The sequence below is a fragment of the Otolemur garnettii genome, unplaced genomic scaffold, assembly GCF_000181295.1.
Source record: "Otolemur garnettii isolate 467f Iridium unplaced genomic scaffold, OtoGar3 scaffold00010, whole genome shotgun sequence".
NCBI lineage: Eukaryota > Metazoa > Chordata > Mammalia > Primates > Galagidae > Otolemur > Otolemur garnettii.
The window spans coordinates 15,055,449-15,078,379 of NW_003852405.1; the positions used below are offsets into that span (position 1 = coordinate 15,055,449).

At 39.3% G+C, this 22,931-nt stretch overlaps 1 protein-coding gene across 1 annotated transcript in view; it reads left to right on the plus strand.

The window, feature by feature from the left end:
- The window catches only part of ARHGAP29 (Rho GTPase activating protein 29), a 59,217-nt gene extending 45,462 nt beyond the window's left edge, over window positions 1-13,755 (plus strand). The window contains exons 16-22 of the mRNA XM_023509813.1: window positions 1,290-1,429; window positions 1,891-2,079; window positions 3,210-3,347; window positions 7,033-7,265; window positions 8,696-9,023; window positions 9,155-9,263; window positions 12,607-13,755. Coding sequence (XP_023365581.1) covers window positions 1,290-1,429; window positions 1,891-2,079; window positions 3,210-3,347; window positions 7,033-7,265; window positions 8,696-9,023; window positions 9,155-9,263; window positions 12,607-13,493 — 2,024 coding nt within the window. The 3' untranslated portion in view covers window positions 13,494-13,755. The remainder of the gene's footprint in view (window positions 1-1,289; window positions 1,430-1,890; window positions 2,080-3,209; window positions 3,348-7,032; window positions 7,266-8,695; window positions 9,024-9,154; window positions 9,264-12,606) is intronic.
- Window positions 13,756-22,931: the final 9,176 nt, after the last annotated feature.

Below are 22,931 nucleotides of genomic sequence, written 5' to 3' on the forward strand. Positions count from 1 at the left end.
GACTTAAATATATCCCAGTGATTCTGTCTATGAGTTGATAAATTATTAATAAAATGTTAGAAATATGGGAGTAAGTGGCACAGGCATACTGGCTCACACCTGTAATCCCAGTGCTTTGGGAAGCTAAGATTGGAGGATCGCTTGAGGACAGAAAGTTTAGATCAACTTGAGCAAGAGTGAGACACCTTCTTTGCAAAAAATAGGAAAGTTAGTGAGGTGTGGTGGAGTGTGCCTGTAGTCCCAGCTACTCAGGAGGCTGAGGCAGGAGGGTTGCGTGAGGTTGCAGTGAGCTATCATGATGACACTGCACTCTATCATAGGCAGCAGAATGAGACCTTGTCTCCAAAAAAGTTTAAAAAAAAAAAAGTAGCAAAACTACTAGATCTAAAATATGTTGGTAGAATAGTAAAATAACAGGCCAAATATTGGGCTTTTTTCATAAAACTGTACAGTGACTTAGTGTTAAAAGGACTGCAATACACAAAATCTAAAAAAGCTCTTTCAAAAGAAACAGTGGAAGAAGTCAAGTAGAAAAGGTAAGTCTACTTCTTGAGGATGAGGAAAACTGTGGATGTTGAAGGATATAAAAGTAAAGTCAAGTACCTTAGTGATTTGATTTAGATTTGTATTAAATTACTTTTATATACTGGACACTTCCAGATTCCTGTTTTGGCATTGTTTTCTAAATTAAGGGAATATCCGACCTCCATTATGGTATTAATGTATAACTAGCTAGTATTATGAGCAACTTATTAAGAATAGGTTTATCCTTAATGCAATAATGATGACATGCTAACCTCATACAACTATTTTTCTTTGACGCATTTACAGAGGCTTTTTTTAAGAATGTGATGCTACTCTTCCCAGCTCCGTTAAGGGCACATTAGTAACTGAGTAAATTTGCTGATTTTGAAAACATGCCATGCTGTCTTAGAATTATCTTATTTGATTTGGTGGTTATTTTTACTCATAGTTTAAAAGATTGATTAATGTATATGCCTTTTAAGAGGTCTGTAAATTGGGGCAGCGCCTGTAGCTCAAAAGGGTAGGGCACCGGCCCCATATGTCGGAGGTGGCAGGTTCAAACCCAGCCCCAGCCAAAAAAAAAAAAAAAAAGAGAGAGAGAGATCTGTAAATTGGATAATTATTTTGATGTTATAAATGTAAAATGAGAGATTTTTGTGATATATGAACTACTGTGAAATCTAAAGGTAATTCAAACACAGCATCACATGGTATAATTTTTCTGCCATCTCAGTTTTTATATACTAACATATTTCTGTTGCAAGGACCCAATTCTCTTGGAACCTTTAAGAAGACATTGATGTCAAAGGCAGCTCTCACTCACAAGTTTCGAAAATTGAGATCCCCCACAAAATGTAGGGATTGTGACGGCATTGTGGTGTTCCAAGGTGTTGAATGTGAAGAGGTAAGATTATTCTAGAATTGCATCAGCCCCTTTATGCTTGCTTATTAGAATCTTTTGCAAATACAGAGTGTGTCCAAAAAAGTATATATACTTTAAGAAAGGAAAAAACTGTATTAAATTATAATACTCAGTATATACCAATAACAAAAGATGCATATAGATTGCATTGAGCACCTCCTGTAATTGCAGAAGTCAAATTTGACTTGAGTATTAGAAACTTAAAACATGAATTTTTTTCTTTTCTTTAAATGTGTACACATTTTTTGGCACCCTTTGTATGTTTTTAATAAATTATATCAGTGTACCTTCTATATATTTTATTTTGCTGTTAAATGTATTTCAGATTAAAAAGTAATACCTTTTAAGTTGATGGTTGTTATATTACTCTCTGCCTATAGTTTGCCTAGTTGGGAATAGTTTTAAGGTGAATTAACCAGCTTTAAACTACCATTTTCCTTCAGTGTCTCCTTGTGTGTCATCGAAAGTGTTTGGAAAATTTAGTCATCAATTGTGGTCATCAGAAACTTCCAGGAAAAATACATTTATTTGGAGCAGAATTCACACAAGTTGCCAAAAAGGAACCAGATGGTATCCCGTATGTGCTCAAGATATGTGCCTCAGAGATCGAAAGTAGAGCCTTATGTCTACAGGTACATTGTAACTCTTAAAATTTTAGATGGAACATGTTAGAAACTAAAATGAAATGATTAACCAAAGTGATTGTGAGAAATTAAGGAAGTGTGTGTTTTGTTGAATATGTAGTATAAATACTGAGAACTTTCTAGGAATTATATCCACAACCCACTAATTCAAGCAAAAAAACTTAGAGATATAATTATGGTACTCATAATGTCTGTGTGTCAAGTAAGGCATAAATTAATTTAAGGATTCACTGTCAAAAGAAGATTTTTTTATTTTTTTATTTTTTTTTTTGAGACAGAGCCTCAAGCTGTCCCCCTGGGTAGAGTGCCGTGGCATTACAGCTCACAGCAACCTCCAACTCCTGGGCTCAAGCGAGTCTCCTGCCTCCGCCTCCCAAGTAGCTGGGACTACAGGTGCCCGCCACAACGCCCGGCTATTTTTTGGTTGCAGCCATCATTGTTGTTTTGGCGGGTTCGGGCTGGGGATTCGAACCCGCCACCTTAGGTGTACATGGCTGGCGCCTTAGCCAGTTGAGCTATAGGCGCCAAGCCTCAAAAGAAGATTTTTATAAAAGAAATAAAGTGGAGGGGGAAAAAAAACCATAAATGCAGACAGGCATGGTGGCTCACACCTATAATCACACTTTGGGAGGCTGAGGCAGGAGGATTACTTGCAGCCAGGAGTTTGAGATGAGCCTGTGAGCCTGAGCAAGACTAAGGCCCTACCTTCACAAAAATTAGAACAACTAGCCAGATGTTGTGGTGTATGCCTATAGTCCCAACTACTCATAAGGCAGGATGATCACTTGATCCCAGGAGTTGGAGATGGCAGTGAGCTATGACAGTGCCTCTGTATTCTACCCCAGGTGCCAGAGTGAGACCCTGTCTCAAACAAAACAAATGCCTGTATGATTTGTCCTAATGAAAAGGAGGCTTTAAAGGAAAACAGTGCTTTTAGTTTTTAATAATTGAATTTATTCACATTTCTTTAGAAAATATTCCCTCATTTGGACCTACTTACTTTTTTTCTAAGATACTAATAAAAAGTTGAAATAGACACATCAAATATATTTAGATGTCTGCATTTAGCTGTTTGTACTAAAGCAGAATTTTGCAAAAAAATTTTTTTTCTACTCAAGGGAATTTATCGTGTGTGTGGAAACAAAATAAAAACTGAAAAACTATGTCAAGCTTTAGAGAATGGAATGCACTTGGTGGACATTTCAGAATTTAGTTCACATGACATCTGTGACGTCTTGAAATTATACCTTCGACAGGTAAAGTTCTCACTCTTAAAACCTACTGTTAAGTAAAAAAGAGCAAAAATACAATTTTTTTTATTTTGCCACTAACATTTGCTACACATATATTTTCATTTGCATAGACCATATTGATAACTTTCTGATTTTTAATGTATAGATCAAAGAGTATATAAAATATACATACACTGTAAAAAGCAATAATGATAAAAAAAAAAAAACTCGTTTCCCATTATTCAGCTTAGGAAAATGGAGGGTTACTCTTCCTTGGAAGACTCCCCTCTGCCATTTCCAAGTTGGAGCCTACAAATTCTTCCTAAGAGGTCTTTCCTAACCATTTTGATAACTCTCTTTTCTTGGTAGTTTTAATACCTGTTATTTATTCCTAACAACGTATCACTAAGTTTTAGCAAAGCAACTTGAAAGCATAAATGTACAATAGTGTGTGAATCATAATCTGGCTTAATCTTCATTGATATTTTAAAATAAGTATTGTGGGAGGTCGCTGGGAATGGGGATGAATGTGTCTTGGGAGAATGAAGCGGACCATTTTGGGAACATCAGGCAGGGCCATCCTGTAAGCTGGGTCCTGCACACACTAGGTGGCATGAGCTCAGGGCGGGGGTCTGTTCTCTCTGTTAGGCTTGTAGTTTGCAGGAGTCCAAAGAAAACACATCTGTGGAGGGAAATCACTGGCTTTAGTGGCTTCAGGCCACAACTCATGGAGAGGTTACAGGAACTTAATCAGCATATTGTCATAAGCCAAGCACAAAAGGGATCTGAGGCAGGCCCAGCTGGCCGTCTGTCCTCAGGTGATAGTGATGATAGTCTCTGCAGTTCTGAGGCTCTAGTTTGAATCCATTTGAAAATCAATTGGTTTATTTTTTAATTGACATAATTATCCATATTTATAGGGTACATATTGATATTTTGATATATATATTGTGTAGTGATCAGGTCAGGGTAATTAGTATATCCATTATCTCAGACGGTTATCATGTCTTTGAGTTGGGAACATTCATATCCTTCTAGCTATTTGAAACTCTGTAGTATATCATTGTTAACTATGGTCTTCCTACAGGAGTATAGAACACTAGAACTTCTGTGTGGCTGTAATTTTGTACTGGGTCCCTTATAATATGAATAGTTGCCACCCTGGGATCTCTCTTCTCCACCCTCCGTCTTCTGTCTTCCTCATTTTGGGTTCGTTGTCCTATTTTGGTCACTCCCATACTTGAGCAAGGTGGCACAGGAATAAACATTTGATGCCTTACTTACCCGTGAATGTCTTTATTCTTCTCTCTGTAGTGGAAATGCAATAGTGTGAACGCTGTGGAGGGTCAGAGTACTGCTCTGAAAGTAACTTTTCTTAAGAATTTTGAAGGCATTGTTTTTTGTTGTTCTCTTTAAATTCGGAAATCCTTCTCATTTCATTTCTCAGTCTTTCTGTGGCCTCTTTCATCTCACTGGAAGCCTGCAGAATCTTTTTCTTTCCCCCACCTATCTTGAAATTTCATAATGATGTGGGTTTGTTTTCTTGCACTATTCTGGGTCCTCCACGAGCTCTGTCAGTCTGGTTGCTCCTTTAGTTCTTGAAACTTTTATTTTCTTGCTTACTTCCTGCCCTCTCTTTTCTCTCTACTTTCTATCTAGAACTCTTATTTGGATACTTGACAACTATACTATTTCTCCAGTTCCCTTACCTTTCCCCTATTATTCATTTCCTTCTTGTTTTTGTTTTCTTTCAACACTAAGAAATTTCCTCAGCTTTATTTTTCTTTCCTGCTATGAACTATTTCTTTACTGATATTATTTTTGGTTTTCTATTCTTTACTGGTTTTCTGTTCTTTTTATAGCTTTTCTTTTTTTTTTTTTTTTTTTTTTGACAGAGCCTCAAGCTATCCCCCTGGGTAGAGTGCCGTGGCATTACAGCTCACAGCAACCTCCAACTCCTGGGCTCAAGCGAGTCTCCTGCCTCCGCCTCCCAAGTAGCTGGGACCACAGGCGCCCGCCACAACGCCCGACTATTTTTTGGTTGCAGCCGTCATTGTTGTTTGGCGGGTCCGGGCTGGGGATTCGAACCCGCCACCTTAGGTGTACATGGCTGGCGCCTTAGCTGGTTGAGCTATAGGCGTCGAGCCAGCTTTTCTTTTTTTTAATGAACACAGTATCTTATCCCTCAGAGGATATTTGTAGGGGTTTTTATTTAAAGATTTCTTCTCTCTGCTTATCAGCTCTAGCCCTGTCCAATACAAATATAGTGTGAGCCACATGCATAATACTAAATTTCTAGTAGCCACATAAAAATAAGCAATGTTAATTTTAATATTTTATTATATTGAAAATATCATTTGAACATTTAATTGGCCTTCTAAAGTTTTAGTGAAATATTTTACTGTTTTTGTGATACTTAGTAGTAATCTTTAAAATCTGGTGTGTGTTGTTCATTTAGAGCACATCTCAGTTTGGACCAGCCTCATTTCCAGTGCTCAACAGCCATATGTAGCTAGTGGCTGCCATACTGATAGCAGTTCTACACCTTTACGTTTTTTTTTTCCTACCCATTTTGATTTCTGTCTTCACTAGTTGTACATTTAATATGAAAATTTGGGAATTAAAATCTCTTCGGAAGCGCCTGAACATGTGAAAGCTTTGAAGACTTTGAGCTTTTTATTGTAGGGTGATCTAGGTTGACTCTGTGGGAAATACCTGGGGTCTAACACTGCCAGCTGTCATTCTGTCTTAGGAATATTCTTTGATGTAGGAAACTCTGCTCAATTCTTATCATAGCATTAGAGAGAGTAGCTTTCATTTCACTTATTTGCTGTGTGGGAAACCTGAAGCTCCAAGAGGTTAAGTGACTTCCTTCAGACCCTAGAGTGGTAGAGATAGAAACTGACCTCAAGGCTGCCTCTCTCTAGGACCAGCAGGAGAAACCAGAGAGGGCAGATTTATCTCACCACTGACAATACGGGACATCACGTAGCCAGAGTACACCGTATTCTCCATCGTAGAAAAATTCATTGTGGCAGCAGGCAGATCAAAATGGCATGCCCTTTTTCTTTTGACCTTCTTATGGCGCTAGAAATTATATTTTAAAATTAGATAAATAGACGGTGCCTGTGACTCAAAGGAGTAACACACTGGTCCCAAATGCCAGAAGTGGCAGGTTCAAGCCCAACCCTGGCCAAAAACCTCAAAAAACATAAATAAATAAAATGTTGACAATATGTTTCTTGTAGGTCATACTGTCTGATACTAACCTTTAATCTGGTCCAAGTAAAACACAAGGGTCCTATGCCATTTTCTTTCTGTCCCCCACCCATACCAGTAAAATTCAATTTGTCAGCTTTCCCTAATAAATTTGACTTATCCTAGGCCTGTTTTAGCAAAATAGTTGAAGATCATAGTAACTTTGGGGCAGTCATGAATGTAATTGGTAGAGGACAAATATCAGAGTTTTAAAATTCCACATGCAGCTTTTGGCTTAGAGTTTTAATATAGATTAAAATTTATTGTGCTGACTTAAGGCTCACATTATAGGTCATATCTATATCAATCATGTACTTTCTAAATGTGTGTTAACTTTAAGTCTTATTAATCTAGAGAGATGTGCCACATAATTCAGTAACTATTACTAATTGTTGACTGTTAACAGAAAAAATGGAATGACATCCCTGATGTAATTTTACTTTTTTTTAAGCTCCCAGAGCCATTTATTTTATTTCGATTGTACAAGGAATTTATAGACCTTGCAAAAGAGATCCAACATATAAATGAAGAGCAGGAGACAAAAAAGGATACCCCTGAGGACAAAAAGTGGCCGAATATGTGTATAGAAGTAAACCGAATTCTTCTAAAAAGCAAAGACCTTCTAAGACAGTTGCCACCGTCAAATTTTAACAGTCTTCATTACCTCATAGTACATCTTAAGCGGTGAGTATTTTATATAAGTAGAACATCCATTAAACATATATAATTGATTAGTTTTTTGTTTTTATTTTTAATTGTGGCAAAATACACATAAAATTTACTGTCTTAATTATTTTTAAGTGCATAGCTCAATAGTGTTAAGTATATTCACATTGTTGTTATTTTTAAAATGAACATTTCATTTCTAACATATAGAGCAGAGAGAGATTGCAGCTAGCATCAACATTCAGTTGATCCTGTGTGCCAGGCTAAGGCTGGGGAAATAGGGATGAAAACATAGGGTTCATGTCACCCGTTGGGCTCATCAGCTTGGAGGACAGACCTGCTGACAAGTGGAATACAACGTCATTCTTATTCTAACAGAATGAGAGGGTTGAACAGAGGAGGTATCCCTGAGTCAGACGTAAAGAACTGAGTAGTGGTTTGATGGACAAACAATGTGTGCAGAAAGAGTATTCCAGGCAGAGGGAAACAGACACAAGGATGCAGGAGAGATACAGGCCTGATAGAGAAAGTCTTGCATACCTGGCGGATGAGCTGACCATCTTCCTTCTGTACTCACTAAAGAATTTTGAGTCAGGAATTTAACATGCTCACATTTGCCTGTTCTGTCTTTCTGGCAGCAATAGGTAGAAATAGGCTGGTCTGGAGGCCTTTAGATTCCCATGAATTATCATAGAAATAAAAGGCAATGAGAGCTTGATGCAAGGTCGGAACAGCAGGAACAGAGGTTTGAGGAGGGAGAATCAGCCAGGCTTGAAAGCTGTGAGTAGTGCGAGACAATCAGCTGGGGAGTTTAGGTTTCCAGTACAAGGACGTGGGAGGATAAACCATATGCCGAAGTGGGAGCAGTTCATAAGGGTGTTTTTTTCATTCACTGGTGAAACTTCAGTAGTTCCTTCTGCTTACTTAAATTGTATTCCAGTATGACTATATGAAAGTTATTTGGTGTGGGGTCAACATTTTAATCAAATGTATCTGTTTTCTAGACTTTTTGTCTCCAGCTTTACTGAGGAGGAATTGACTAACTTTTAGACTTCTGAAGCTCATTTTTTCTTTCTTTCTTCTTTTTTTTTTTGAGACAGAGTCTCACTATGTTGCCCTCTATAGAGTGCTCTGGAGTCAGAGCTCACAGCAACCTCAACTTCAAACTGTTGGGCTTAAGCGATTCTCTTGCCTCAGCCTCCCAAGTATCTGGGACTATAGGCACCTGCCACAGTGCCTGGCTATATTTTTGGTTGCAGCTGTCATTGTTTAGCAAGCTCCAGGCTGGGCTTGAACCAGTCTCAATGTATGTGGCTGACGCCATAATCACTGAGCTGTAGGCGCTGAGCCAGCCCATTTTTTCTTTACCCTTTCTATCCCACAGTTAACTACCATGAAGGAACTCTACAAGGCTAATCTCACACAGCTTCCTGTGCTGTACTTTGCAGGGTGGTGGATCATGCAGAAGAAAACAAGATGAACGCCAAAAATCTGGGGGTGATATTTGGGCCAAGTCTCATTAGACCGAGACCCACAACTGCGCCCGTCACCATCTCCTCCCTGGCTGAATATTCACATCAAGCGCGGCTGGTAGAGTTCCTCATTACTTACTCACAGAAGATCTTCGATGGATCCCTGCAGCCACAAGATGTTGTGTGTAGTACAGGTGTTGCTGCACTGCAGGCTGATCAAGGCTGTCTTCTGAAGTCTCCATTATCACCAGAAGATAGAGACCTTGAACATCCCATGAAATCACTGTTTTTTTCTTCAAAGGAAGTGAGTTTTGACTTTTATGAAATTGTATTAGAAGTTTGTGATGTTCATGTTAATAAGTTGAGAATCTTTGAGCTGTTTACTTTGTGGTGTGTTTTGCTTCTTTGAATGTAAAAATTCTCTTCCATCAACAGGATATCCATGCTGCGGGTAGTGAAAGCAAACTTTTTGAACCAGCTACGTCATTTGAGGAATCAGAACGAAAGCAAAATGCATTGGAAAAATGTGATGCTTGTCTCAGTGGTGAGTGGCCATGTTTAAAAAAAAAAAAAAAAGATTTGCTGATTTAAATTGCCAGTAAAGCATGATTAAAACCCAAGCTGAGCGGAGATGAAGAAAGTTAGAGAACAAAACTTTATTAATTGGTATATCTTGGCTAGCTATTGAGAAAGTTGTCTGTTACTATAACTTGCATTATTTTTCTTTTTCCTTTTTTCCCTCCAGAGATAGGGTCTTGGTCGTGCTCTTGCTCTTTGCCCGGACTGGAGTGCAGTGGCACAATTATAACTCACGGCAGCCTCGAACTTCTGGGCTAAAGTGATCCTTCTGCCTCAGCCTCCTGAGTATCTGGGATTATATAGGCACATACCACTGTGCCTCATTAATTTTTAAAGTTTTTTGTGGAGATGAGGTCTATGTTGTCCAGGCTGGTCCTGAATTCTTGGCCTCAAGCAGTCTTCCTGCCTTGACTTCCCAGGGTGTGAGCCTGTACTTGAATGAATGAATGATATTCTTCATAATACTCTTCCTTATAAAAAGATAATCTTGTAGTTTACAAGTATTTTTTGTGTTATTTCTGAAAATTTTGTTTTCGTTTTTGGCTTTTTCCCTCAGTCAAGGAAAAATATATTGACCAATATGATAAGAGTCTCACTTAATGTCATGGCATCTTCACAGCTCAGTGCAACCTCACACTCATGGGCTTAAGTGATCCTTCTGCCTCAGCCTTCCAGGTAGCTGAAACTATGGGCATACACCGCGACACCAAGCTAATTTTTTTATTTTTTGTGGAGATGGGGTCTCATTGTTGCCCAGGCTAGTCTTGAACTCCTGACCTCAAGCAGTCTTCCTACCTTGGCCTCGCAGAGTGCTGGGATTACAGGCATGAGCCACTGTGCCTGACCCATTAGCACCTTCTGTTACAGTAGATCAGGGTACTCACTGATCTAACTGCTCATAAAGAATCAAAGTGGATTACTGAGATTGAAAAAATTTAGACCCCTAAAATTTTTTCACAGACATTTTGCCTGTGGCCTACTTTGAACCCATTAAGCACATATATGTATATGTCTTTATTTCCTTGACTACATTCATTCACCGCTTTTCTCTATATAATAATTTTAGTTACAGTGATTAGTAACTGTCAAGCTGGTAGAAGGCTTCTGTTTTGTATTGTAATTCTACATGGTTACCACTCAATTCCAGTTTTTCAGAATACAGCCATATATTTAATGCGTTATCAAATATCAGTGAGCATAGCTGATAGGATCTAAAAGGAAAGGAACTAACATTGCCCAAGTACCAGCTTACTGTATGCTGAGGACGGTGCTTACTGTCTGATCCCATTCATCTGATTGATCTTTGTAACAGTTCTATGGGCTTTAAAGTCGATAGTGTTAGCCTCAGTCAACTCATAACTAACAGTCTGCGAGAGGTTGAGTTAATACCTAAGGTTGTACCCTTATAAACTGGTCAGTCAGGGTTTGAGCCCAGCCTGACCTATTTCACTCTCTCATAGTCAAGGGCTCCCAGTTAGGAATAGTAATACTAATAAATGGCATTTTCTAGTGCTTATTAAATACAGGGCAATTCCACACTTGTTTCTGATCGGATCATTTAGACCACACAACATGGACACACTTAGGAGTCCTTTCTGACACAGGACACGCAGGGCAGCAAGGTTGCCCTGCCAGTGCTAAAGCGGTGGGTGGAGCTGAGCTGGGCCCAGCAGCTGGGCTGCAGAGCCAATGCTCTTCCCACGCGCCATTAGGTCCCCCTGCCCCAGAACTTCCAGAATACACTTTGATGTTAGAGCAGCTGCAGAGAGTCAGCCCCTGAGAATGGTCTATAAAGGAGGGAAGGACCTGGGAAAAGCTGACCAACAGGGCATTGCTTCGGGACCCAGGAAAGAGCAGTCACAGGTGAGGAGGGAGGTCAGAGGAGAGGGTAACTGAAAGGTGAATCTGATGGGCCCCTGTCTGCAGAGCCCCGGGGCCCTAGAGACTAGGAGAAGGACAAGGGCCAGGGAGGGCGGGGGACTGGGCTGCACTGAGGCCCGGCTGTAGCTGGGAGGCAGGGTGTTGTCAAGGCACGTGGTGTTGATGTTTTCCCTGAGTGAAGGGGGAGGAGGGAAAGGAGAGGGCTTGAACCGTCAAGACATTGGAGTAGAGGTCCTCAAACGTTTTAAACAGGAGGCCAGTTCACTGTCCCTCAGACCGTTGGAGGGCCGGACTGTGGGCCCCGGGATGAGTCGTCTGCTAAGCAGGACGGGCAGCAGCGGCAAAACAGCCAGCGGGCCAGATAAATGTCCTCAGCGGGCTGCATGTGGCCCGCAGACCATAGTTTGAGGACACCTGCTCAGAGTTTGGGGGTAGACATGGCAACCAGGGACAGGGTTTGAGGACCTCAGGATTCTGGGTGAGGAAACATGGACCCCACGTCTGGACTAAAGAAGAAAGTAAATCTGGGAGCAAATGAGGAAAAGAGTGTTTTGTTCTGTTTTTGTGTTTTTACTTAAAACTATTCAACCTTAATTTGACAGAGGATGTTACACTTTGTTAGTTGATCAGCTGAGGCAAGCGTGGGCATTTGATCTGATACGCGCTCAGAGTGGGCGAGTGTAAGGGAAAAGCAGAGGGAGTGAGTTGGCAGAACCTTGGGCTGCAGGGCACACCGACATTGGATTGATGTGTGAATTGGGGTAACTTTCCCGAGGTTAACTTACCAGTGTCTGCCTGTTGAAATGTGACACTCTTTTGACCTAGAAAGTAATTGTTCATACACAGCACATGGGAAGAAGTTACTTCCACAAGTGTTTTTTTGTTTTGACTGACCTGCAATATATTTTGTAGCTGCTCATTATGTTGATTCAGATAAATTAAGAATTCTAACTTTTCAATTCAGTGCACACATTTAATACTGTATGAATGTTTAATTCCTCTACATAGATAACTGAGAACATCATGTTGGAATAAGCACAACAGATGCTTGCTGTTTATTCACACTCCCTTGTTTTTTGTTTTGTTTTGTTTTGTTTTGTTTTGTTTTTTGAGACAGGAGCCTCAAGCTGTCCCCTTGGGTAGAGAGTGCTGTGGCATCTCAGCTCACAGCAACCACCAACTCCTGGGCTCAAGCGAGTCTCCTGCCTCTGCCTCCCAAGTGGCTGGGACCACAGGCGCCCGCCACAAAGCCCAGCTATTCCTTGGTTGCAGCCGTCATTGTTGTTTGGCGGGCCCAGGCTGGGGATTCAAACCCGCCACCTTAGGTGTATGTGGCTGGCGCCCCAGCCGCTTGAGCCACAGGCGCCGAGCCACTCCCTTGTTAATAACCATGTGTCACAATTGAAATAAGTCTCTTTCTTTTTCAGACAACAAAGTACGTTTGCTTCTAGATCAAGAGCTCGAATCAGCATCCCAAAAGATAGAAGGTGTGTGTAAATCTCCCAAGCCATTTACTCTGAAATCTGATGGGGCAGCACACCCTGCAGAGAGGCATGCTCTAAGGACTAAGAGTAGACCTGTAAGTTTGCCTGTAGACAGACTACTTCTCGCAAGCCCTCCTAATGAGAGAAATGGCAGAAATATGGGAAATGTAAATTTAGACAAGTTTTGCAGGAGCCCTACCTTCGAAGGAGTTAATAGAAAAGACATCCCTACCACTGTTTGTTCCAAATTTAATGGCGTTGAACAGCAAACTCTACAAAAATCTCAGGACAAACAGTATGAACAAAACAGTGTAACTGCCAAGGCTACGGTGATTGTGTCCAGTGCACTGCAGGAAAAGGGAGCGGCAACGAGCATCAGGATCGGTGGGGACTATCCTGGCAGCGCCTGCCAGCCCAGTAAGCCATCCACAGAGCCGGGCAGATCAGCAGGAGAGACATCCGAGAGACGGTCCTCTGACTCCTACCCTCTGGCTCCCCTCAGAGCACCCAGAACACTGCAGCCCCAACACTGGACAACATTTTATAAACCACGTGCTCCTGCCAGCAGTGTCCGAGGGAATGAAGAAAAACCAGCTTCGCCCTCAGCAGCAGTGCCTCCTGGCACAGCTCATGAGCCCCAGGGTCATGTGGTGAAATCGGTGCCAGACCGGGACAAAGAGTCAGCTTGTGCTGGGCAGCTGATTAGTCAACCTAAAGAGAACTCGGAGGAGCACAGCTTGCCTGACGTGAATCCGACGTGTCAGAGACCAAGGTTAAAACGAATGCAGCAGTTCGAAGACCTTGAAGATGAAGTCCCACAATTTGTGTAGGGTTGTCAATGTTCAAGTTTTCTTTTTTTATTGTTGGGTTTTTTTGTGGCACTGTGTTTGTGAGAGAATGTTTTGACAGGGCCCCTTTTGTATAGGATTGCCAAATTGTGGATTTTGCTTTTTATCATACTGTGTTACCCTCTGTTGGTCTTGTTGATAGGGCCACGTTTGTGCCTCACTGGAATTATCATTTTGGAGGGCCAGGGCAGAGTCTTGCTTTGTCGCCCAAATAGAGTACGGCGGTGGCATCCTAGCTCACTTACTGGGCTCAAGCAATCCTTCTGCCTCAGCCTCCCAAGTAGCTGGGACTACAGGTGCATGCTCCTGGGCCCAGCTGATTTTTTATTTTTAGTAAAGACAGGGTCTCACTGTTGCTCAGGCTGGAGGAATTACTTTTAAATTCTGTATTTTTCAAGTTGTGAATAAAATGTGTAGTTTCATATTTTTTAAAGTTCAATTGACTTTCCCTATAAAATGGTCCATATAAATGCATCCCTAATATATGATATAGTTCTCAACTAATAGGTGCAATTGGGAGAAATCAGCTTTATTTTTTAGAGTGAAACTCAGTGCTTATTTATAAAAAGAATGTTCTGAATGCAAGTGCCTGAGAGATTTTTGGTGAATATATTTTTTTCATACAGTTTTATAGTGCATCCTTCGATCATTTGTACTTTTATGGTTTGTATGTTAAGTTTTCGTTTTTCAGTTGGCAATTCACTTAATTTTTAAACATTTACAGAATGGCCAAAAGGCTTGCAAATATGTATTTAATTGCATTTTAATTAGTTGCCAGTTTTTATATGTGATAATTAATTGTACAAAGAAAATGCACTTAAACCCGTTTCTAAATTACTATGTATAGGTCAGTTACATCTTATTTGGCTTTAGATGGTTTTAATACATTTGAGTTTTTCACTCATTGGCTTTATTCCACATAAACTTTTTCAACGGTTCTGAACTTTTTAGTATTGTATAAATGGCTCCAAAAAATGCCTGTTCCAAGTTCTAAAACTCATTGCATTTCCTCTTGATACTGTCTGGGTTTTGTTAATACCATTCCTTTTGTATGAAATGTGTTGTCTTCTGAATCATTTCATGTGTTTGTTCTACCTGGACTGTCACCCACTGAAAATGTAGATTCCATCCAAATGAAGCAAAGATTTATTTAAGTTGATTCATTGTTTGGCATTTGAGAGAAGGACAGAGATTGGATCTGTTTCATTTATAAAATTCTCAGTTTTTAGAACTAGAGTATTCCTGTTATTTTCTGGGTTTCATCATTTTGTCTAAAATAGGATTTAAAGGGACAAAAAATAAAGTATTCTCTTTTCGTATGTGTGAATTATATTTTACTGAAAGGTATTGTATGACTGTGTTATACTTGATAAAATATATACATTTTATATATATATATAGTTAAATTATTTCAAATTCTTGTGGCTTCTCTAAAATTGTTAGCTCTTAGGGAGTGAGACTTTAAGGTTATTAACCACTGGCTTAGTAGTTAACGCTTGTGCTGATAAATCCCTTGACTACATCATGGAATGCATTTTGGGGAAGTTGTTTTATAGTCTTACGAGACATTAAGGACCAGGGAGAAATGAATAACACGCCATATTGTGCCAAAGCCTCGTTTATAATCCTCATTGTACAGAATCTGAAAGAATCATATTGCTATGAACACCTAAAAAAGAAATTAAGAGCCAGCCTTTACTGAGCCCCCACTGTGTGCCAGCAGTTTTGCTAAGCTCCTACATAAATTATTTCTAGTTCACAACAACCTATGATGAGTAGGTAAGCATTTTATTATGTCTGTGTCACAGCTTAAGGATACTAAGGCTTAGTGAAATGGTGCTTCTGAAGTCTATGAGTATAGCAGGCAGAGTCTAATCTCAGGCACAGGGCTGTCAAATTTTAATGTTTAGTGCTCTTCATGACTATATGATTACCATAGTATCAGATTTATCAGTAGAATCAGTACCTTTAAAATTTATTGTAAAATATATATAACAAAATTTACCATTTGAACCATTTTCAGTCTGTAGATCAGAGGCTTGAGTATTATATATCCACATTGTTTACAACCATGATCAACTATTTATCTTTAGAACTTTTTCATCATCTCATCATCAAAACGGAGAGAATGTGCTTTTGATTTTAAACTCCTTGCTTTGTCTTTTAATATGTGGCGACAACCCAGGCAAAGAATAGATCGTGAAATAAACTGGCATCTGTTTCCTCTCTCTCCAATGTCACAAGTAAGAGTTCCCCTTTAGAGTCCTTTCTGCCTTGGGAGCATGCCAGCTTTGAGCCAGTAGCCATAGAAGCTCCCTAGTTTCCTGGCGCCATTTGGCAAGTATCTCCCAAGACAAAGTTGGTGATTCAAAGTACCCGCAGTGTGCAGTGCTTCCCGATAGCGTGGTGGCAGTCGTTTACCTTATCATGTTTCCTGACATGTGGGAGGAGTACAGACACAGGAATGGCAGTAGTGACTGGCCTTTCTAGAGCTGCCAGACCACCAGAAAGCATGTTAAGTTTCTGAGAAGCTGTTGATGAAGGGCTGATGATGTAACTGACATGAACTAAGATAGGCTAAGAACGTAATTAAAATTTACAAATGCAGTATTTAAAATTGCTTTTAATGTACCTTAGGAAGTGTAATCCTTTTGACACAAGCACTTGTTTCCTCGTGATCTCAAGCAAGTGTCTTCATTATGAATTCTGTCTCATTTCTAAATGTTTTCATCTTCATTTTTAAGCCAGAAGCTGCCATAAATCATATACTTCCAGCCTGTATTTTTTCTTACTAGTTGTTGGGATCTTGAAGTTGAGGGTCAGAATATCCCAACTCCAAGGTTATTAAAATATATACATACGAAAGCTTATGTATTTAGTAAAAACCTTTGCATTTGAAATTGCTGAAAATTTTCTGGGTTGCAGTGAGTTTTGTGAGTTAGACTTTGCTGGTATGAAGAGAACAACACAGCAGATGACAGAATTAACAAGGCCATCCTCCACATTCTCTCCCAGAGGAGCTGTTTGGAAGACGATGCTGGGGAGAGAGCTGTTGAGGATGGCTAGCTTCGACCCTGCTCAGGAAGAGGGCCAGCAATCCAGGTGAGAAGCAGGCCCTACAGTAAGCCACCCTTGAAGGGATGATGACCTACATTCCAGTTTATTTTTAGGAACATAACTGACAGGGATTAGTGACCCGCTGTGAATATGGACTTGGGCAGGGTAGAGAAAGGGGTGCTAGACTTGGAGCCTGGGGACAAAATAGGTCTCTTCAAATAGCAAAAGTGAAAGCAAAGCACTTGTGTCTTGCTTGCTCCTGGGGCAGAAGGTCCTGGACCCAGGAGTTAAATAAAGGTTGGCAGATTTCAACTTGGTACTCTCCAAGGAAGCCACGTATGATTGGGACTGTTTTAAATGCAGTGATTTGGTGAATTCTCCCTAACTGAGGAATGTTCAAGTCAAAAATTACCTACCTTCTAGGATTATTTTTGGGTAGGAAATTGGGCTTAGATGGTCTATAGACTTCTTCCTAGCGCTGACACTAAGATTCTATGACTTGGGATTTAAAGAGATGTTTCTAGGTGCTGGATATCCTAAAATCACTTCATTAAGCAATTTCGGTATTTTTGTTATGTCACTGTTGTTAATATCAGCAGGGAAGCATTTAAACCTCATTACCTAGAAGAAATCTTCAAAGTGCTGGGGAAAAACATAACTGTCAACACAAAAGTCTAGATAGAGTAAAAATATTCTTCAGAAATGAAAGTGAAACATAGATTTTTTCAGACAAAATAGAGAAGTAGTCACCAGCAGGACTACATTAATGGAATGGAATGGAAATTCTCAAGGACCGTCTTTAAGCAGAAGAAAAATAAACCCAGAGGAAATGTAGAAATGCAGATAAGAATGAAGACCTCTAAAAATGGTAAACATAAATGAACAAGACAATACTGGTAATGTCAAGTGTAAAATTTATGTAGACTTAAAATATAACTGTAGTGGGAAAGTTTTTAAAAATGTATTCAAGGTATTTATTATAAAGTTCTAACACTATCAAGGAAATATTAAAAGTAACAGTATTAAATTGAATTAAGGTGTGTGTTGTGCTATCAAAAAGAATAAGTTAAAAGAACCGAAAACAAAGTACTGAGAAATCCAGAAGAATAAGGTTGATAGAAAAAGGTAAACGAGACAGTGGGCCAAATAAAAAATCAATAATAGGATGGTAGACATAAACCCACCTAAATCCCTAATTACATGAAATGACATTGACGACTCAAAGTAGTAAATTAATGTTGTCAGACTAAGAAAAAAAAATCCTAGCTACATCCTATTCATAAGAGACATTTTAAATAAAGATGCACAGAAAGTACAAGAAGGAAAAATATACCTTTTCACCACTAATGAAAAAACTGGTGTAGCCATACTAATGTCAGATAACACCAATGTCAAATCAAGAATTCCTGGAGCTAAGGAGGGATAGTCCATAATGATAAAGGAGTCAATCCACCAGGAGGATTTCACAATTCTTAGATCACCTCAAAATAGATAAGGCAAAAGTAGATGATTATAAGGAAGAATGGAAGGGTCACTTCCACATACCTCTGAACAAACAAAAAAAGAAAAATATCTATACAAAGACTACAGTTAAACTTGACCCAACTGACATATGGAGAACATAGGCAATAACCAAATTCATACTTTATTTCCACTCGTATTTAAATTTTGCCAAAACTGACTATAAGGCCATAAAGCTGCAAAACATTCCAGAAAATTGAAATAATTCAAAATATGCTCTCTGACATCAGAAAAATTATTATACTAGACATTAGTAACAAAGATAACTAGAAAATCCTCAGCTGCCTAGAGATTAAACAGACCACGCTTCTAAATAATCCATGGATCAAACAAGAATTAGCAGACATTAGACAAGATTGTAAACTGAATGATAATAAAGGTATGGCATTCGAAAAACTATTGGATGCAACTAAGCAATGCTTAGAAATTTATCCCTGAACTACACGTATTAGAAAAGGTCAGAGGTTAAAATCAATCAAAATGTATCTCAAGAAGCAAGAAGAATAGCAAACCAAGCCTGAAGAAGGTAGAAAGAAGGAAATAAAGAGCAGAAATCAGTGAAACAGAAAACCAAAGTAAAGAAGAAAAAGCCTAGTTCATTCAAAAGATTAAAAAAATGATAAACCTCCAATAAGACTGATCAATTTACAAAGAGGGGAAAAATCAGGAATGAAAGAGAATATTGCTAGAGATTCTACCCCCATAGAAAAGACATGATGTTATAATGAACAACTAAACACCAGCTTGAAAATCTGAATAAGAACAAAATTAAGGGCAAAATGTTAACCTGAAAATACAAAATCTGGGCAGTCCTCAGGTACTTGTGGACCAATTTTCCAAATTTGTGGAAATTGAATTGTTTATTAAAAACTTTTCCACAAAGAGAATGTAAAGCCAGGCCAGTAAACTCACACCTGTAATTACAGCACTTTGGAAGGCCAAGGAAGGAGGATCACTTGAGGTCAGGAATTGGAGGTCGCAGTGAGCTGTGATCATGCCACAGCATTCCACTTGCTACCAAAAGCTGACAAGGATATCACAATATATAAAAAAGAATCCAACAGTCTATAAAAAGAATTGTATGTTACTACCAAGTAAGATTATTTCTCTAGGTATGCAAAAGTTTGATGTTTGAAAAATCATTCAATATAATTTGCCATATTACTTTTTATGAAAAGAAAGTTATTTCCTTTAAGTTATTTCCTATAGTTATTTCGATAGATGCAAGTTTTTACAAAAGATTTAATAAAATTCAACAGCCAATTTAACCTTATATATGTAAACTATATAACCCTGTGCTTTGCACACTCAATCTGAAATTTAAAACAATAAAAATTTTAAAAAATTCAACAGCCATTTATAATTTAAAAAGTAATCCTTAGCAAACTGTGACTAGAGGCTCCCTAAACTGATAGAGATGCAATCTTAAGCAGACTTATTAGTGATAAAATATTGCAAGTTTTAGCCCGAGATCCAAAATCACCCAAGGATGCTCATCATTACTATTTCTCTTCAACATTGTGCTCGAAATTCTAGCCATAAAATAAGGCAAGAAAGAGAAATGAAAGGCATAAAGATTGGAAGGAAGAAATAAAAGAGTCATTGTTTGCAAGTGACATAGTTATGTGCATAGAATTTATGAACTATTAGCATGGGTAGGTGAATTTAGCAAAAACAAGAAAAAGGAAGCAACAAAGGGAGGAAGGGAGAGAGGGAAGAAGCTGCTTAAAATTCAGCATTCAAAGTTCCTTACATTTCTATAATACCAAATAGAAAGTGTAATTTATGAAATTATACCATTTAAGGCAGGTGTCCTCAAACTATGGCCCGCCGGCCACATGCGGCCCACCTAGGACATTTATTCAGCCCGCCGGGTGTTTTTGCCGCAGCTGCCTGTCCTGCTTAGCAGCCGACTGGTCCCTGGGCCCACAGTCCAGCCCTCCAACGGTCTGAGGGACAGTGAACTGACCCCCTGTTTAGAAAGTTTGAGGACCCCTGATTTAAAGTAGCATCAAAGCATTAAAAAGCTAGGAAATTTAAAGGGAAGTGTGAATTTCTGCACTGAAATACCCAAAATATTTTTGATATAAATTAAGAACTAAATAAATGAAAAAGTCTGCCATTTTTATAGATTAAAAAATTTGGTGGTTACTGTGCCAGGCACATACATCGAGGCTGGCAGATTTGAACCCAGCTTGGGCCTGCTAAACAACAATGACAACAACAAAAAATAGCCAGGCATTGTGGTGGGTTCCTATAGACCCAGCTACTTAGAAGGTTGAGGTAAGAGAATGGCTTAAGCCCAGGAGTTTGAGGTTGCTGTGAGCTGTGACATTACAGCACTCTATTGAGGACAATACAGTAAGACTCTTGTCTCAAAAAAAAAAAAAAAAATTGGTATTATAAAGATAGCAGTTCTCTCCTAAATTGACATCCACATTCAGTCCCATCTTATTTATTTTTGTTGATTTTTTTACAAAAGTACTTTAGGGTACTGTGATACAGACTCGTCTATAGGTATTTAGAACTAGTGGCCTTAAAGACTCCCCCTAGGTTATAGCTAATAGAAGAAATCACTTGAACCATATCTCTTTGTTACAAATTATTTCTTAGTTTGTCATTCTTTCTTCTCCACTCTTATACCAAAGAGTCCTATTCTTCCTGACTGTATTCCTTCCTCAGCATTTGGCAAATACAGGATTTAACTCGCCTCAAACTACAAATCTTTTTTTTTATATGCTCACTACGTATTATGTAAGTTTTATTCATTTAAATAAATTCCTTGAATTTAAAGTTAGAAAAATTTTGTAGACTGGTTGTCAGCAATGACTTTGACATCTACTTTAAAACTGATAGAGATGCAGTCTTAAGCAACTCATTAGTGATAAAATATTCCTGTTTCTTGGGTGGTGCCTGTGGCTCAAAGGGGTAGAGCACTGGCCCCATATGCTGGAGGCGGTGGGTTCAAGCCCAGCCTTGGCCAAAAGAAAAATTAACAACAACAACAGGATAATAGAATGATTTAAAAAAAAAATTTTTTTAATTCCCTGTTCCGGAAATACCCTGAGCCTAAAAATTTAAGTGAATATTTGTAATTAGTGTTGCCAAAACAAAGCAAGAAGTCCTAGCCAACTCCAGAAATTGACAGCAAAAGCACTAAATTACTTTGGGATTTTGTAAGACCCACATGTGATAAAGACAAAAGTTTTCTAGCATGAGAGAGTTGGGTGGGTTGTGTTAGTTACAAATTCTTTTGGTTATCCATTGAAAAGGTTTTTTCTTTCCTCACCACTTTCCTCTTAAGTTTGATGCTAAAGAGGGGTTTTTCTAAAGCTCATAATCTTATCTGGGTTAACCTCTTATCTGATAAGGCTCCTCATAAAATAATGTGTCCCCGTGCTATTCAGAGTTTCCCAATGTTTCCAGGTTCCTTTGAAATCACATTGAAGTCATCATTGGTTAGATTGCATTTGAAGTATAACGTGTAACAGTTAATGTGTAATTTAAGAATGTAAGATACACGTCTGTTGGCAGGAGTGATGGGGCACTGAAAACTTACTCAAGAAGTGTTGAGGGGGTATAATTGACAGAATTTTAGCAAACTGATGACAATGTGGAATTGGGAAAGTGAGGCTGGTGTGGGTCAAGGGAGGGTAAGGCCTAGGATCTGGAACCCAGGCTGCCTGACCGGGTGGAGACCTGGGGATGCCTCACCTGGGAAGGAAGAAAACAAGGACACAACTGCTGTCCTCAAATACTGGAGGGGAAAAGGGATTGAGATGACAGTGCTTGTTTGTTCCTTTGGGGAAAAACAGGACCAAATGCTGGGATTAACAAGGAGGCCCATTTCTGCTTAAAATAAGGAAGCCATTTAGAATGAGAAGAGTTCTGAAATGGAACATGTGGCTGTGATTTCTCAGTCACTGGGGATACACTCAAAAACCTTAGTCTGTGCCTGCTGCTGTAACAAGATACCACAGACAGGGTAATTTTTAAACAACAGAAATTTGTTTCTTCCAGTTCTGGAGGCTGGGAAGTCTAAGATCAAGGCTCCAGCAGATTCAGCTTCTGTGAGCACTTGCTCTCTGCTTCTAAGATAGGGAGTAGTCCCTGCGTCCTCACATGGGGGAAGGGAGAAGGGAGCAAGGAGCCAATTGCCTGTAACGCCTCTGTCAAAGGTCATTGACCCCATTCACAGGCACGAAGCCCTCCTGACTTGTCACCTCCTAAACACCCACCTCTTGATACCATGTGGAGGGACACAATTTGGACCATAGCACTCCCCTTTAAGCATATTGTGAAGAGAAATCCTTTGGGGAAGAGGATTTGGCTTAAATCAGTTGTAAAAAGCCTTTTAACTCTGAACTAAGATGAAGGCCTTCAGTTAAACTGAGCTGAATTCCACCCCTTAGATACAGGCCTGTTTGTAGTGTCAGCAGGGAGTAAATAAACCTCGTTCCCAGTCCGGCTGCTTCCAGACCAGCTTTGATGCACATGGTGGTGTCCTTTGTGGACAGAGCTTGAATCCTGTGTTCTCCACTCCCTGCCAGGGATCACTGGGCTGTTCATATTCCCCAGTGTCCTCTCTTAGAGTAATATAAATGGGATGTTACTAATGTGTTGTTGGGTTTAGAGATTTTTGTGTATTTTAGAAAGCTTTAGTTATATTGTATACATTCATTTAGAATGTAATTCAACACACTTTCATTTTTTTGAGACAGAGTCTCACTTTGTCACCTTGGATAGAGTGATAATGGCATCATAGCTCACAGCAACCTCAAACTCTTGGACTCAAGTGATCCTCTTACTTCAGCCTCCTGAGTAGCTGGGACTACAGGTGGC